The following is a 15,840-nucleotide window of genomic DNA, read 5'->3' as shown; positions in this document are numbered from 1 at the left end:
CAGCCTGGCTGCACTGCTGTAAGTGTGGACAAGCCCTCAGTGGTCCTAGAGCTACTAGCACATGTACAGACACGGGCTTTGTGATGGGTGCCCCCCATGCCCTTGGGTCTGCCTGTGCCGCACAAGTCTATACCAGTCTGCAACTTCTCTGGGTTGGCAGGCCTCTTATGCCAGATTATGTGATGGTTTTTTTTTGTGATCTGAACCGACTGGGGTGGGGAGAAGGCTGAGACCACTCAACTCATTTCCCTTAGGACTTAAGTTCGGTTCAGTAAAGGTCCTTGAAGGCTCAAGGCTTGTTTGATTAGAACTGGAAGGTGCTTTAGAGCAGCTGCTGGAAAGGCCTGGACACAGCACTGTTTGAAAGCGTTGCCCTGTCTCTGTCTTTCAGGAATGCCCTGGTGAAAGCGATCTTCCATGTATGCAAAGCCATGCAGGCCTCCCTGTCGGGGAAGGCAGATGGGCAGCAGAGCTCCTTTGGTCACTGCGAGAGGGCCAGCAGCCACCTGTGGAACAGCCTTAACATGAGCAGTGGTGTCTCTAACACTGGCCTCAACAATGTAAGGGTCCAGGGTGCCCTCTGCTAGCTTGTGCTTCCTTCCTGATTCCTGCAGGGAACTACCATGTAGTTTTCATTAAGGCCGGAACGTTGCTCTGGTCTGCCCTTGTGGAGGAGTTCAAGGCGTGTCACACTTCCCCCCCCGCTTCTGCTCTGCTCCAGGCTGGAGAGGATTTCCCTCCCCCCAGTATCCCATGCTTATGACTGGAGAAGAGGGAGAGATGGGCGCCTCATCCAGCCTTCCCGCCCCTCCTGCTTGGTGTGGAGGTGACTCTCTGTTGTAGTGCTATGCTGGGGGCACATGGTCGCAGCTCAGTGCTTGGCCGTGTCATCTTGCCTGTTGCCACCCCTTCTCTTAGTCACCTCCTTATTGATTTGTTCCCGTAGCAGCCCCCATCTCTGGTCTGCTCTGAGGCCACTGATAAATCTGTAAAGTAGGGACTGCTTATGTCCACTCTGGTCTGGCTCGGGGCACTTGACATCATTTGAGCGGTTAGTTCCCCTCCTCAACAGGAGTAAGACTGTACAAAGCCATTTCTCTGCATCGGTGCATCTCTCGTATCTTTACTTTTCAGAGCACCGCAAAGCGCGTGCTTCCCTGCAGGACAAGTGGGATGCTGGGCTCTGGCCCTCTGTTATTCCTGGGGGGCAGCTGTAGTGCATTGTAGTTGCATTGCATGTTCTGGCAGTACTTGTGCAATGTTTCTGCAGTGCAGTACAGAGGCACTCTCCATTTCTGCAGCGCAGGTAGACTCTCCGAAGGATGGCTAGGATAACACCCCATCTCCCCTGCCTGAGAGCAGCAACGGGTGGGATTCAGGGAGCTTGGGCGGGGACAAGGCCTCCCTTTTCTGCGTGTGGTAGAGCTCTCTATGGCCTGTAGCATTCCGCCTCTGGCAGAGATCTTGGTCGATCTCAGTAAGCTACTGCCTGGTCAGTACTTGGATGGGAAGACCGCCAAGGAAGCCTGGCGCTGCTGATTCCATTTGGAATAGCCTCTTGGTGAGTAACTAGAGTGTGTGTTTAAGGGTGGTGTCGCCCTGGGTGACACCATGGAGCTCTGAGGTGGGGCTGGTGGCTCTGCCATAGCCATCTGCAAGCGGGCCGGCCTGTTACTGTGCAGCTGTGGAGGGTACTGATGTGGTTAATGGATCAAGCCAAATGTGATCGTCAAAATTTCCTTTCTGTGATTCAGTGTGACAATACAGAGCAGGTTGTGGTGTGCTGAAGGAGGGCGCATCAAGTGCTTGCTTGCTTTAGGCATGCTGTCCTGCAGCCTCTAGCTTTAAGGGTCTCAGGTTACGGCAGCCGGGCTCGGGAGTAACTAACTCTCTGGGGCAGGATGGCTCCAGGTGACTGGTCAAATGTGGAGCCTTTTGCCTCGGCTGGTGGTTTGAATCCAGCTCAGCTTGGTAGTGACTGAAGGTTGTTTTGGATTTTTGGTGGCTGATCTGCTGAGCCGGCACCACATCGCAGAGCCATAACACCATGTCAGCAGCACTCGCCCTCTAGAAATGGTCCTTTCTGTTCTGAAACGAAGGAGAGGACTTGGTCCCCAGAGCCATTGCTTTGGGCACCTCTCGGCAGCACTAAATTCCCCTTCAAAATTACTCGAGGCATTTAGCAAAGTGGTTCTGCTCAGGTGGGCTGGTCACTCTGCCTGCTCGCAGCTAGAGGGCACTGCTGGTCCCAGCCATGGTTAATCCTGGCCACTCTGCAGTGGGTAGCTGTTGGGTCACTTATCTTCTCCATCCTCTCTTGGGGGGCTCCTTGCAGATGATCCAGCTGCTGACTTGTGACTTACTGCTCTCACTCCGCACCACACTGTGGCAGAAACAGGCGAACTCCAGCCAGGCCCTGGGTGAGACCTACCACGCCTCGGCCTCTGAGCTGACGGGTTTCCAGCGAGACCTCGGCAGCTTGCGCAAACTGGCCCATGGCTTCAGGCCCGCTTATCGCAAGGTAAAGTTCTGCCTCTTTTCTCATTCCCATCTGCCTTTCCCTCGGTCCCACAGAGCAAGCAGTGTTCATTTTCAGCCTGCTCTGCACAGCACCACACTTCCAAATAGTCGCCCCAAAGAAGCTTCGTCACTTGAGTTTGTAAATCTGAAGTGCAGAAGAGGACAGAATGGCACAGGGGCTGGAGATAGCGCATGGAGTTCTCACATCTCCAACAGCATTCAGTCTTTCCCCAGGCACTTAGTGAGCGAGAGCCACTCCCCTCCGACAGCTGGGTGGGGAGCTGGCAGTATCTGTCCTGTTCCCAATGGGCAGGTGTCTATATTAGTTAATTGGCCTCCTTTGTGGTATACACTGCTGAGATTGCCAATGAGAGACTAACCCTCCTGTCCCTAGAGGTGACTGCAAGTTAGGATTGAGGCCATTGGCAGAGGGTAGGACAGGGAACCATGCCCTGTCTGCCCATGCTGCTCCTGCTCTGTGGATAAATGGAGGACTTGGGTTCTGTCATTTGGATGCTTTTCACTGATTGGACAAAGCACCAGGGAGCATCTTGTGAACAGAGTCCTGTAGTGTCCTGAGGGGATGTGTGCGCCATATGGAAGGGACGGAGGTGAAGGCCTGGGGTTTTCCATTTGTAATTCCTGTGATCTCCCTGCTCAGGCTGGGCCACTGGAGAGCCGGGTGGGGGAAGAGTCTGTGCAATGAGGGACTCTGTTTACCCATGTGCTAAACAGTGGCTGAGAAGTACGGTGCAACCTCTCGTGTCTCATCTGGGGTCCTCCCTCTCTTCCCACTCCATGTCCCTAGTCAGTGCAGGGTTACTCCTTATGTTCTAACCTGCAGAGCTTTATCCTGTCTAGTTCTAAATGTGTGTAAACAGTGTGTGTTAAACAGCTAACCCCACTGTCCCGGTTCTCATGGCCAGCTCTGTTCCCAGGACATCAGACCTGTTCTCTGAGATAAGGCCACACCTCTTCCATTTTCTGCCCTGGTTCCTGTGTTGATCTGCTCCTGCCAGCCTCTTCCACCCAGCCCCTTCCTCGCCCTCCTGTACCCTGGCAATGTAACAGCTTTGCTTCTCACTCCTTTCTTGCCCCCATTTTGGGACCACTCAGGGAGTGCCAGAGGCCTGGCGCGAGGGGAAACCATGTCCCTGCTTGTGAGCTGGGAGCTCTGTCCCACGTGGCGGCAGCATGGGATATGCAGTATGGACGTAGGATCTTCCCAGCGTGAGGCTGCCCATCGTTGCCTTCTGCTCTCTTCCCCCCCAGGTGTTCCTGCACGAGGCTACTGTGCGCTTGATGGCAGGTGCCAGCCCCACCCGCACTCACCAGCTGCTGGAGCACAGCTTGAGGCGACGCACCCCCCAGAGCGGCAAACAAGGTCGGTGTGGGAACAAGCTCCCTGCTGGGAGAGGGGTCTGTAGCATTCTTTGTGCCGTGGGCTCTTTGGCAAGCAGGGGGTTATTTGGCAAGGCTTAGTGTCTGGCACTGAGCTGCCCGGCATGGTGCGTGTTGGCAGTGACCTTGCTGAACGATGCAGGGGTTGGAGGCAGGCTGCAGGATCTGTTAGGTCTTCCTGAAGTCCGTAGCTGAGCTGCTGGGGTTTGTGGGGCTTTGGTGCTCTGGTTCAGGGAAATAGATCCCAGCAGAGCCTGGGATCCCTACACAGACTCCAGCAGAAGATGGCATCTCACTGGAGACGCCTATATTCTAGCAACGGAAACCAGGCCCCGGGGCTTCAGGTCACAGGGCAAGCCTTAAAATGCTTATTAAAAACCATCATTGAGCTGAATTTAAGGGGAGTGAAGTAACCTAATGAGCTACCTTTAGGAAGCCGGGAATTCACAGATCAGGGTAAAGTTTAAAGTGCTGATTTCCTAAAGAAAAGCCATCAGCTTAAAAAAAAAAAAAAATTCCTCTTAGCAAGCAAATGTCTTTGCTCAGGTCACAGTGAGCATCCGAGATTACGAATATTGGCACAAGTTAAATTTGGAACTGAGGGCCTGGCCCCTGGTAATAGATCCAGTCTGTGTTTTCCCTGGGATCTGGGTGTTAAGGCTGCGATCCTGGCCAAACTGCAGTTTGGGCCACCTCACCTTGCTGCCTTAAACTAACTCCCTGAAGGTTTCATCCCATCCTACTCAGGCGTGGTGTATTGACCTCCGCAGCGGTCAGCCAGCCCGGAGAAGGCTGCGTTTTATGGTGACCGACAGGATCCCCAGTGCCGGGGTTGGGCTAGAGTTATGCCAGGCTTGGTTGCAATGGTTTTTCTTCTCCTGCACAGGTGAGCTGGACACTCTGCCAGGACAGAGAGAGCGAGCCACGGCGATTCTCCTGGCCTGCCGCCACCTCCCCCTCTCCTTCCTCTCGTCCCCGGGCCAGCGCGCAGTCCTGCTGGCAGAAGCAGCCCGCACGCTGGAGAAAGTGGGGGACAAGCGCTCCTGCAACGACTGCCAGCAAATGATCGTCAAACTGAGCGGAGGCACCGCTATTGCCGCCTCCTAGCCCAGGGGCCGTGCGGCCAAAGCCAGCCTTGTCAGCCATCAGACTGGACTCTCCCCCATTATAGTCCCTCTTTAGAGCAGACCGTTCTAGATTAGGGCCATGCAAGTGGAATCACTTGGGCCGGGGAGGGCTCTGGACTAGCCCAGGGTTAGCTTTCCTAGTGATTGGCTGCGTTCAGGCCTGGTGGCAGGACTGGAATCTGGCTAGTGCTGTTCTAGTCTGTATAACCAGGCCAGCGGCTGCTAGCAGCTCCCCCACTCCCTTGCCCCTTGCTGGGGTTAGAGGCGATGCCGGCTCAGGAGGAGGGGTCAGCAAGCCCTGAGGATAGAAAAGTGCCATTTCCTGGTGCTGGGTGGGTCTGTGTTCCGGGGGCTGCTCTCCCCTCCCCTCTCCCAGACCCCTCAGGGGAGCCACCTGGAACCCCCTCCCAGGCAAAACCAGCATCTCAGGCAACTCTCTACCTGCAGGCTGGCTGCCCGCCTGCTCCGGGCTGGCTGGGATGGGGAGGGGAGAGCACTAGCGCGTTCTCAAGGCGGGGCTAATGACGCTGTTTTTATGGGAGCCTTTTTCTATAGACTTTGCGTGTGTGGGGAGCTCTGGGGGAGGGGTGGTGCTTGGGGCCAGCCCACCCCACCCAGGAAATCTCCCTGTGGTTTTTATACAGTTTTTTTATAGGGATGTTTGTGTCTTTACAAGATGTCGGGAACAGTTTCAGTAGATTTTTCTTCTCAGCACCCCCTGCCCCATGTGCTTCTCCCCCCTCTGGTCACAGAGCTACCTCCTGCCTCTGTTGGGGCTGGGGGAGGGCAGAGTTCTAGTGTAAATTAGCAGCATCCATAATGAGGGCACAAGGGCACTTTTTTCTGGGCTGCTCACGTGGGTGAGAGACCTAGGATGTGCAGAGACCTGGGCTGAGGCGAAGGGAGAGAACTGTCCCTGCTGGGCCCTCTTCATTGGCACAGATTAAAACGGGTTTTAAAAAAGAGAAGATTTTCATTACTCAAAATCCTAGACCTGGTGGTTCCCCCCAGCTCCAGGCCCCTTTGTCTGTCCTCACCTGCACACCCGTCAGTCTGATCTGCATGTCAGGATGTGCCTCCGTGGGAGGGAGCTTACATAAACCTGATGTCTGCCACGGTTTGGAGGATCCTGGAGCTGGCTGGATCCTCTGTGTACTAATGCCAAGTCATGTGACTTTGAAAGAGGGTAGGGTGTGGGAGTGACCCAGTTTTCCTTTTTGCTCCACCGTTCACATTGCCTCTGTCCAAAGACTGTGTGAAATCATTCCTGGTCACACCAGCAATACGGAAGCTAGCGCTTGGCAGGAACGCATTGCTGCTGCTCTCCGCGTGCGTGTGCTGTGTGTAGCTAGAACTACAGTGGTACTGGATACAATCCTATCCAAGCAGGTGCCTGCAGCCCTTCGTTACCCAGCACGGTGTCTCATTGCAGAAGCAGAACTCAAAATTTTTGTTAAACCTTTCTAGATTTATTCGGTTTTCTGCAGCAACCGCCGTTGGAGCTTCAGTTATTGCAAAGAAAAGGCTGTTACGATACACGTGGGACCTTCTGCCTCTGTTTTGCAGCGAGCTCCTGGCGAAGGTTTTAAAATGCCACAGAACTAAACACCCTGGGAATGTTGTCCACCACAGCTTTGCTAAGATGTAAACCTTACTGACGTAATTCCTCCTGCCATCAAACCACACTTTGACAGTGGTTCCATGCTCACCGTTATTGAACCGCAGGGCATTCTGCAGTGAAATGCCTTCCCCTTGCCCCCGCATCTCTCCCACCCCTTTTGGGGGGCATTTAATGGAAGAGTCATAATTGTAATTATTTCCTCAAAAGAAAATGTCCTTTGTGTCTTCCCAGCGTGTGGGTGGATGCATTCAAAGGCTCTACTTAGAACTCCTGCTTCGCATTGGCGTCAGCAGCCCATGATAAGTGGGACACTCGGGAGTGGCTTTCTTGCCTCTGGTTTCTGGCTCCTGATATCTCGGTAGATCAATGTACATGAGATGTCCTATGTGTTGATCGTGTTGGCTGCTTCTGCGTTAAACCCACATGAGTACAATAACGTGGTGATACGAGTACCTTGGGAGTTTGGCACAAGAACAGATGCTGTTTTTTATGGCTCAGCACCACAGCTTCTTGGCTCGTCAGATGGGACAGAGATACAGCTTGTTTGTGGAGAGGCTAATGCCCACCCACCCTCCAAGGCAGGATGAAACTAAGACCCTGGTTTCCAAACAAACTACTCCCATAAAAGCTTCTTGCTCTAAAGCCCTAGACTTTTTAATCTGTTCAGGAATGTATCTGCCCATGGCATCCTCCATGTCATTTCAGACCTCCACTGGTTGGTCTGCCATGGCTACAGTACTTTACTAGGGAGGGGAGGAGTTCTGCACCCATCCCTGTTTGTCCAGGCACTCATGGGAAGTGGTGAACCATCTCCTCCCCTGGTCACTTCATTTAAAGGTGAACAGAACACTGTACTGGAGTGTTAGCGGGGGGGGGAGGGGGGAGGGAGGGGAGTGGGATGGACACCTAGAAGACGTTGAGGGCAGTACTGATAGCTTAAGGACAGTGCAGGCTGCCCTTGTGCAAATGGTCCATGCATGATGTTTGTTCTTTACACCTGTGGCACTTCTTCAGGTGTGAGGTTCCTCTCTGTGCCTGTTTGTGTGCTGTTATTTATGGACCCGCTGTCTGTCTATCCCCCCATCTTTTTCCATGTATACACTGTAATATTGTTTTTTTGGGGGGGGTGTGTTTATGGATGATGTGAAAAAACTGTCTATTTATCCAACTGATATTAGGAGTAGGGACACTTCACTGTAAAAGTTATAGCTGGTGATGGCTCTAAGGAACCATTTCTGCTCTTTGAGAGGTGCCCAGTTATGTACCCTGTCCCAGTGCTAGAGAGCAACTGTTGCCTAATAAAGACCGATGGTACCACCTGGCCCTGTGTATGGTGTATTTATTAGTGCCCCCCCACCCCTCCATCCATGCTGCCTTTTGGCAGTGGTAAAACTGAGTAGCTTTTAAACTCAGCAATGAAAGGGGTTGGACTAGAAATGGCCAAACCACCAAAGTTCTTAAAGGGGAGTCGCTTCATAGAAGTATCTACAAGCCCCAGTGCTTATCTAGACATCTTGTCTGCTAAACTAGGCTGGAAATCTTGCCTCGAAGGACTTCCTACTGCTCACCACACCAGGAATGTAAGCAAGAGCAGCATTTCCTGGTAGTTTGGGGTTCCTGCTTCTTGTGGAACCTGCCAGTACAGCGCACCAGATTGCACTAGTGGTCCGTCTAGTCCAGGATCCTGTCTCTGCCAGTGGTCATCACCAAATGCTTCAGGGGTAGGTGTAAAACCTTGTAATGGACAATTATGAAATAACATGCTCATAGGGGAAACTTTTGCATAACTCCTGTTACTCCTGCTCTTTATTTGATCCCTTAGTTTCTTTTATAGCCCCTTGTGAAAGGCTTCTGACAAAAGCTTTTAAAAATCCAAATTAGAATGCCTTCTCCTTTATCCACTGTCTTGTTCACATGCTCAAAGAATCCTAGTTGACGAGGGCTGTACTTTCCTTTTTGAAAGCCCTGCTGGCTTGTCTTCATCTACGTCTTCATTTTATTTGTAATTATAGCTTTCAACCTGTTGTCCTGATCTTAACAAGTGGATGTTTTTGTTTGCAGCTCAACTACTTCAGTCTTAAATACCTTTAAATACAGTGTGTATCCTCTGGAGCTCATGAATTGGTGGTCTTGAATCTAGCCATTGTTCTGGCTTCTTCTCCTTGGATATCTTGTGCTTCATCTTAGCCACATGAAGAGCAGTTTTGGATAGACATCTCCCCCAACCTCCTCTAAGTGATGAGGACTGATGCAAAGAAATGCTTTGCTCTCCATTTCTCCCTTTATGTTTTGGGAGTCAAGCAGATTGATCCCCAGGCTTCCTGCTTCAGAGACACATGTCACACACACACTTTTTTCTCATTTTAATGTCGGTTATTCTTCAAAATTCTCTTGTAACCCACCAGATTTCCATTTGACCTGCCATTGTTTGTTTGGTTATTGGCTTCACTAGGGCTGGATTTCCATTCTCTGAAAGATGCTTGTTTGACTCAAATAACCTCTTGAAGTTTCCATTTAGCCATACTGGTTTTATTCTCCTTGCCTTCCTACTTCCTTGTTTGGTTAGGGGTATGCCTAACTTCTGTGACTCTGTTAGAGTTGCTGACCTAGCCTCCATGCAGACCCCAGGTGTCTTAATTTCCTTTTTGTGTCTTTGACTAGCTTCCTCATTTAAACAAAAAAATGAAAAACTTCTAAAGCTGTCTGTGCTATGTCTAATTCTTTCCCTAAGAGTGTTGCACTTAATTAAATAGTCTCAGATTCACATAGGTATTTATTTTCCTAACTTTCAATGAAAGTTAGGAGCCTAAATGCCTTTGGGGATGTGGGCCTTTGTGATCACTATTCCTTAGTGGGTTTGCTATTGTAAACCAACTCCTGTGTTAGAACCAACTCAAGAGTAACCTCTGCTCTTGGGTGCTTTAGAACTAGCTGTTCCAAAAACTGTTGGGAAATTGCTTCTCTAGCCCTTGTATGGCTGGGAGATTTAACTAGATATGAGCAGCTGACTGGAGTTGCCCATTATGTTATATTTGACTTAGTTCCCTTGTCAATCAATCTTAACAGGGTGCATCTGCTGTTCTTTTCCTGAGTAGGTAGTGGTATAACCCTCACAGTACGTTTATGCTCTTATTGGGGTCTGTACCCATGCAGATACTACAGCATTTCCTTTCCCTCGTGAACCTTATTTCATCAAGTGCTGGGGACTCTTGGGACCTGTGTAAATGGAAAATGAGGTAGCAGGTGGTTGGGGAGCGAGGGCCCTTAGGACAGTAGCTAACTCCCCCTCCCCCCCCCCCCAACATCAAAGAAGGAGCTAGTCTCAGTTTTGGGTGAAATCTTGGGTTGGATTTTTACCTAGAGTCGTTTGCCAGCTCTGCAGCTTCACAGCAGTTGGCGTCTGATTCTACTTGTACATACGTCAGGTGCAACCTGCCAATGTGCCTCTCTCCTTCAGAAACCTGCTGTAGCGCCGACAGTTTACTCTTGGGTGCTGATGTCCGTTGCACTGGTGCTGTGTGGGTGGTGGGAAAAGCTCCACACTAAAGCTGACAGAGACCTCTGCATTTCTTGCAGGTTTCTGAACTGCAGCCAGACACAGTAACAATTAGCATTTGCGCTCTCTAGGCTCTTTTCCCTGGTGAAATGATCTCCAGCCTAGTCCTTGGTTTGTAACTCAGGACTTCCTCTCTGAAATCTCTCAGCTGCAGGGCAGGACCAGGCCCCAACACCTCTGCCCCTCTCCTGCGGCTGGGGCTGTGAGTCACCCCTGCCTGGAGGAATTCCAAGCGCCCCCCTTGGCCAGATCGGAGGAGTCCCTCTGCCGCACCTCCCCTCCCCGCTCCCAAGCCGCTGCAGGGAAAAGTCTCAGTAGGCTGCCTGTGGGGGCTACACAGCTCCCCCCACCATACCTGCCTGGGACCTTTCCCTCACTGACGGGCTGCTCAGCACCTTCTTCCTCTCAATCCTTTCTTTCTATCCCCCCTCTTCCACATGCTCCTCAAAGTCACGCCTTCACAAACTCACCCAAGGCCCCTTTGGCTTTCAGAGCACCTCTTCAGGGCTGCAGCTTCTCAGGCCTGTAGATCCTTCCTTTCAACGCGCAGTGGCCAGACATTCCAAACTCAGCCCTTTCCAGGATGGAATACACTGCCTCCGGATATTGGCGCCCAGGAAGAATTCCTGTTACTCTTCCCTGCTACTCTTTTCCTGATGGATTTACCTCATTGACTTTCCTTTACCAAGCGGCAACTAGGCACCAGCTGCTGGCTCGCTTTGCAAATGGACACAATCAGGCTGAGCCACTCGGTGCTTGTCAGCAGATCCCCCACCCGAAAGCAATGCTGTGCCTCGGATTTGAACCGAGGTTGCTGCAGCCATGGCACAGAGTACCAGAGGAAGTGAGGAGTGTGCTGGCAGACATCCTCATTCGAAAGGCAACATCCTCCCCATCAGAGAATCAAATCCCTATCTCCCATGTGCCAGGCAGGGATATTCACCATTATACTAACAAGGAACAGGGCAGAACCTTTCCCTCCACAGAACTCTTACAGACCAGCTATGGCCAGCTTACACAACACAAAACGCCCCACTGGGCAACAACACCCCTTGCTCTCTTCTCCTTTCCCAGGGCAACAACAGCCCTAGGAAAAGCCCTGTCCCTCCTCACATGCAGTTGCCTCCCGCTTTTGATATGCCCCATACAGTTCCGGGGCTGCTGACCAGGTGGTATTTGCTACTCAGCTTCCTGGGTCCATCAACAATGTCCCTGGAGTCCAGAGAGACTACTGATGAACCCAGGAAGCGAAATAGCACATACCGCCTCCTCAGCCACCCTGAAGCCTGCATGGGGCATAAAGCAAAAATTTCCCCCCCAAAACTCCACAACTTCCTCCCCTGGCCTATTATACCTACCACCGATGAGGAAGGCTCAATATAATAGTTTCCAGGAAGCTGTCTTGGGCAGTGTAGTTAAATTAACCTTAAAGAGAAGATAGGCTCCCAAAGTTACAGCGCTAAAAGCTATTCTTTTTATAACCAATCTGTTTACCATAAAAGCTATGGTGTGCATTAGCTGAAATGAGATTTAACCAATCCGCTTTCTATGTTGTCTTTCTGGTACTAGGCTGTACTGCTTATATTTTTGTTCTGAACACATACATTCCCCATACCAAGGGGGGGTGGGGTGTAAAAGTACCTCCCAGGTTTGAACCAGGATAGAACACTTACCACTTGTCCTTTGGGAGGTTCCAGTACTGGCCTATGAGAATAACCCCCTATCTGTTGCTATGGTAAAACACTCGTATGTCCTGATCCTGACAGTCTTCCTATCTACTTAAGCCAACACTTACGTCAGCTAATGCAAGGTGTTATGGGATACTTGGCATAAGTGAAAAGGGTTATAAGAAGCCACAGGCCACTTCAGGTGAAAAATGTCATATTAATATGTGGTGTGAATAATACATATATAAGCCCAGCATATATCGGTCAACACAGAGTACTTCTCTCTGCTGTAGTACATAATCCAGCAGGCATTTAGTTCAGCAGAGACCATCCCTAACACAAAGTACTGGTAAAGGGGCCACTCTGAAAGAGCCTCGCTCGTGTTATAAGACAAACGCAGCAAGGGAGAGGGGTGTGGGGGGGGAGAGTATCAAAGTTAATTACATTTGCTATGCCTGTGGCCACCAGAGGGCAGTAGAACTCTAGCAAAGAAATAGCATGTGAACACTGCAAAGGAAGGACTGCAGCTAGCTGGGAATTTTTCACCAACTTTTTGTTTGTTTGTTTTGTTAGTGCTGATTTGTTGAAATCGTGACTTTCTTGGAACGGGCTGGTTTTGATGAATTTCTCAACTTGAAAACATTTTTGAATTTTTTTTTTTTTTTTTGCAACTGTCTGTTTAGTTTTGACATCTTTTGAAATGAAAAGCTCCAGTTTTCTAGTTTAAAAACTACTTTTTGTGTATCTATTTATACTAATAGTACCACTAAACAAAAGTGATTAAATCAAACTGAAACACTTTGACCCAAACCAATTTTTTTTTTTTTTTTTGGTTCAAGAAAATTTTTGAGCTCTTGCTTTTTTTTTTTTTTTGTTTGGTCTGGGATCAGTGTGGGAAAGTTTCCCCCCCCCCCCCCCCCAATCCCAGTTTTTGATGGAATGGGAAAAGTTTCCTACTCAGGTCTACTAAAGACTTCCAATGCCACTACCATGAAAGGAAGAGCTTGTGCTACATCTGATGTTTCTCTGGGGATGGTTTTGAGGGACATAAGAATGCCGTTGTGCCTGGGTACCGGTGTGCTGATGGGTTGAGCGAATCTGGGCTTTTGCCCATGCCCATCTCAGGGTTTCTGATTACTACAGCGCTGTACATTGTAACAGGCATGTCTGAACGCCCTGCAGCAGTGACCAACTTGTTTGCAATGGATCAGTGATGATCTACACAGCTGGGGTTGGAGCTGCACCAGCATGAAGTCAGGTCTCCCTTGGGCTTTCAGAGCAGTAATGATCAGGACACTAGCAAAGGCTTGGGAGGAGTGGAGGTGTCTCCAAGGAGGCTGATGTAGCTGGGGCTCAGGGCCGGCTCTGGCTTTTTTGCCATCCCAGCCAAAAAAGCCTCCTGCTTTTTGCTGCTGACCGGAGTGCTGGGAGGAGGGCGGAGAGCCCGGCTGTGGCCCCGCTCTCCCCAGCCGGCCAGAGCGCCGGGGGAGGGCGGCCCCGCTCTTTCCGGCCGGCCAGAGCGCTGGGGGGAGGGCGGCGAGCCCAGCCGCAGCCCCGCTCTCGCCGGCCGGAGCGCCGAGGGATGGCGGCGAGCCCGCTGCGGCTCTGCTCTCCCCGGTGGCGAGCTCAGCTGGGGCCCCGCTCTCCCCGACCAGCCGGAGCGCCGGGGGAGGGCGGCCCCGCTCTTCCTTCCTGGCCAGCCGGAGCGCCGGGGGGAGGGCGGCGAGCCTGGCCGGGGCCCTGCTCTCCCCGGGTGAGCGCCGCCCCCCTCCAGGTGCTGCCCCAAGCACATGCTTGGAGGGCTGGTGCCTGGAGCCGGCCCTGCTGGGGCTTCTGTTGTTGGGTGCAGAATAATGCTTCAGCTGTGCAAGTTGAGTTTTATGTTGCGCTCATCATTATGGTAGGAGAGCCCCGGTCACCAGATTTGTGTGTAGCTGTTTATTCTAACTCTGGTGACTGCCCAGGCCCTACCCTCTGTGCTCTGATTGTGGACTCTCAAGTTAAGCAGGGTGGTGCCTGGTTAGATCTTGGTTGGGAGAGCTGTGCTGCAAACCAAGTACTTCCTAAGAGGTGGTGGCAATTCATGCTCAGGCGCACTGAGGCAGGAGCTTGCTCATTCAGGGGCACTGCTCCCAGCGGTGCTGTGTGTCAGACGAGCTGGGACCCAGCCTCTGACCCTGGCTTGCCAGTAAAGATTTTATGGCACTTTCACCAGGCTGGTGTGTTAGCCCTGCAGAACTGGCCATCAGCCTCCTGCTCTGGTAATTCCATTGTCTGCCTAGAGCCCCTCAGCTAGCTCTCTTGGAGACCTCACTTCCTGCTCCAACCTGCTGTGCAGCAGCACCGCACGGGGCAGGGCGGCAGCCTGCTCCCCCAGAGGTGGTTGCATCTCGGGACACCAGCCTACTCTGCACGGTGGGTCAGGCGCTGTGGGATGGAAAGCGCCATTGAACTCTAAGCCGTTCTCATTAAGAAATGACGGGAGCGTTCTTGTGGGATTCCACTGAAACCCCCCGTCCCCTCCCACCCGCTCAGGAAGCGAAATCAGGTTGGCGCAATGTCGCTCTTTGTTCAGAGGGTCTGTGCCTGTTCTGCTATTAAAGATTAATACTCCTGGGGGACTCCCTGTTGTAAGATGTTAGAATGAGGACAGGCTGCTCTGGGCGCTTGCAAGCGCTCTGACTTCGGTTCTGTTGCTGGGATTTTTTTGGCGGGGGTGGGTGGGGGGTGATTCATTGCTGCTCCCTAGTCCCAGCTGTGCAGGAAACCACCAGCAAGGTGCAGCTGCCCTGATAGAGATGATGGGGCAGGGTCCTGCTGTCACCCTCAGGGCAGCAGCTGCCTGGCAGCTGGTACGTGTGGGTGAGGGGCACTGAGCCGCTCCCGGGAGGTCTGAACACTGTGCTGGCCTGGTGCCAATGCCAGCCTTTGATTTCTGCCACCACGAATTGGCAGGGGACAGATAGGAGGGGGATGGGGAAGGGGAAGGAGGGAGAAATGACTGATTAGAGCAGCACGTGCCTTCCCCATGGCTCCTTGCTCCTGGGACATGCTTTGTATGGCGCGGTGCAATACTGATGCCTCGCACAAACCTTGAGGGGGAGTTGAAGAATCCTCCCCTGGGCCTTTTCTCCATCAAAGGCCTAATGGGGGGGAGCAGGGCTCTATTCCCGGCCTGAGCGTGATTCACTGCGTGACTATAGCACGTAACTTCTTGCCTGCCACAAGTTCCTCCTCCGTGGAGTGCGTCTGACTGTCCCTTGCAGAGCATGGCGAAGGGCTCAGCCAGGGTGGGTGAAGTGCTCCCAGGTGCCCCAGTGTCAGGTGCTTTGTACCTGCCATGGTTTAGGAGGAAGCTGTTGTGATGCAAAGGGCCCATGCGGCTGTCTCCTCCCTGGAGAACGGGTGTGTTAACAAAGGCAGGGGCAGCTGATGGTTGGAGGGTGAGGAATGAGGTACCCTAGGTCCACAGGCATGCACAGCACATTTCATTAGGGTGTGCATCCAGGGAGCCCCACCCTAGCCCTGCCTCCATCCACTCCCTCCTACTTCCTGCCCCCGACTGCCCCCCTCAGAACCTCCAACCCCCCCTTGCTCCTTGTCCTCTGACTGCCCCCTTCTGAGACCCCCCCCACACTGTAACTGCCTTCCTAGGACCCTACCTGTCCCCTGATTGCCCCGACCCTTAACCACACCCCTGCCCCCAGATGGACTCCCATGCCTATCCAACCGCTCCCCGTCCCCTGACTGCCCCCGAGCCCCTCTGGCCCATATCCAACCCGCCCGGCCCAGTCCCCTTACCACGCCGCAGCTCAGAACAGAGTCCCCATCAAACCCCACCCCCTGGACATCCCCTTGACCAATGGCATGATAGCAATTACAGGGCGGGTGCAGAGAGCGCCAACCAAGCTGGAGCGCAGTGGTGGAAGAGCGCAATGGCTGATGTAA

General features: G+C 52.3%; 1 protein-coding gene across 3 annotated transcripts in view; it reads left to right on the top strand.

The window, feature by feature from the left end:
- SREBF2 (sterol regulatory element binding transcription factor 2) overlaps positions 1–7,990 on the top strand; it is a 38,650-nt gene extending 30,660 nt beyond the window's left edge. For all 3 annotated transcript variants that reach the window (XM_005302612.5, XM_005302611.4, XM_005302610.4), the window contains exons 16-19: positions 392–560; positions 2,336–2,521; positions 3,793–3,904; positions 4,808–7,990. In XM_005302612.5, coding sequence (XP_005302669.2) covers positions 392–560; positions 2,336–2,521; positions 3,793–3,904; positions 4,808–5,028 — 688 coding nt within the window. In that variant the 3' untranslated portion in view covers positions 5,029–7,990. The remainder of the gene's footprint in view (positions 1–391; positions 561–2,335; positions 2,522–3,792; positions 3,905–4,807) is intronic.
- Positions 7,991–15,840: the final 7,850 nt, after the last annotated feature.

This window comes from Chrysemys picta, chromosome 1, assembly GCF_011386835.1.
Source record: "Chrysemys picta bellii isolate R12L10 chromosome 1, ASM1138683v2, whole genome shotgun sequence".
In the NCBI taxonomy this organism is placed as follows: domain Eukaryota; kingdom Metazoa; phylum Chordata; order Testudines; family Emydidae; genus Chrysemys; species Chrysemys picta.
This window is presented reverse-complemented; position numbering and strand designations above follow the sequence as displayed.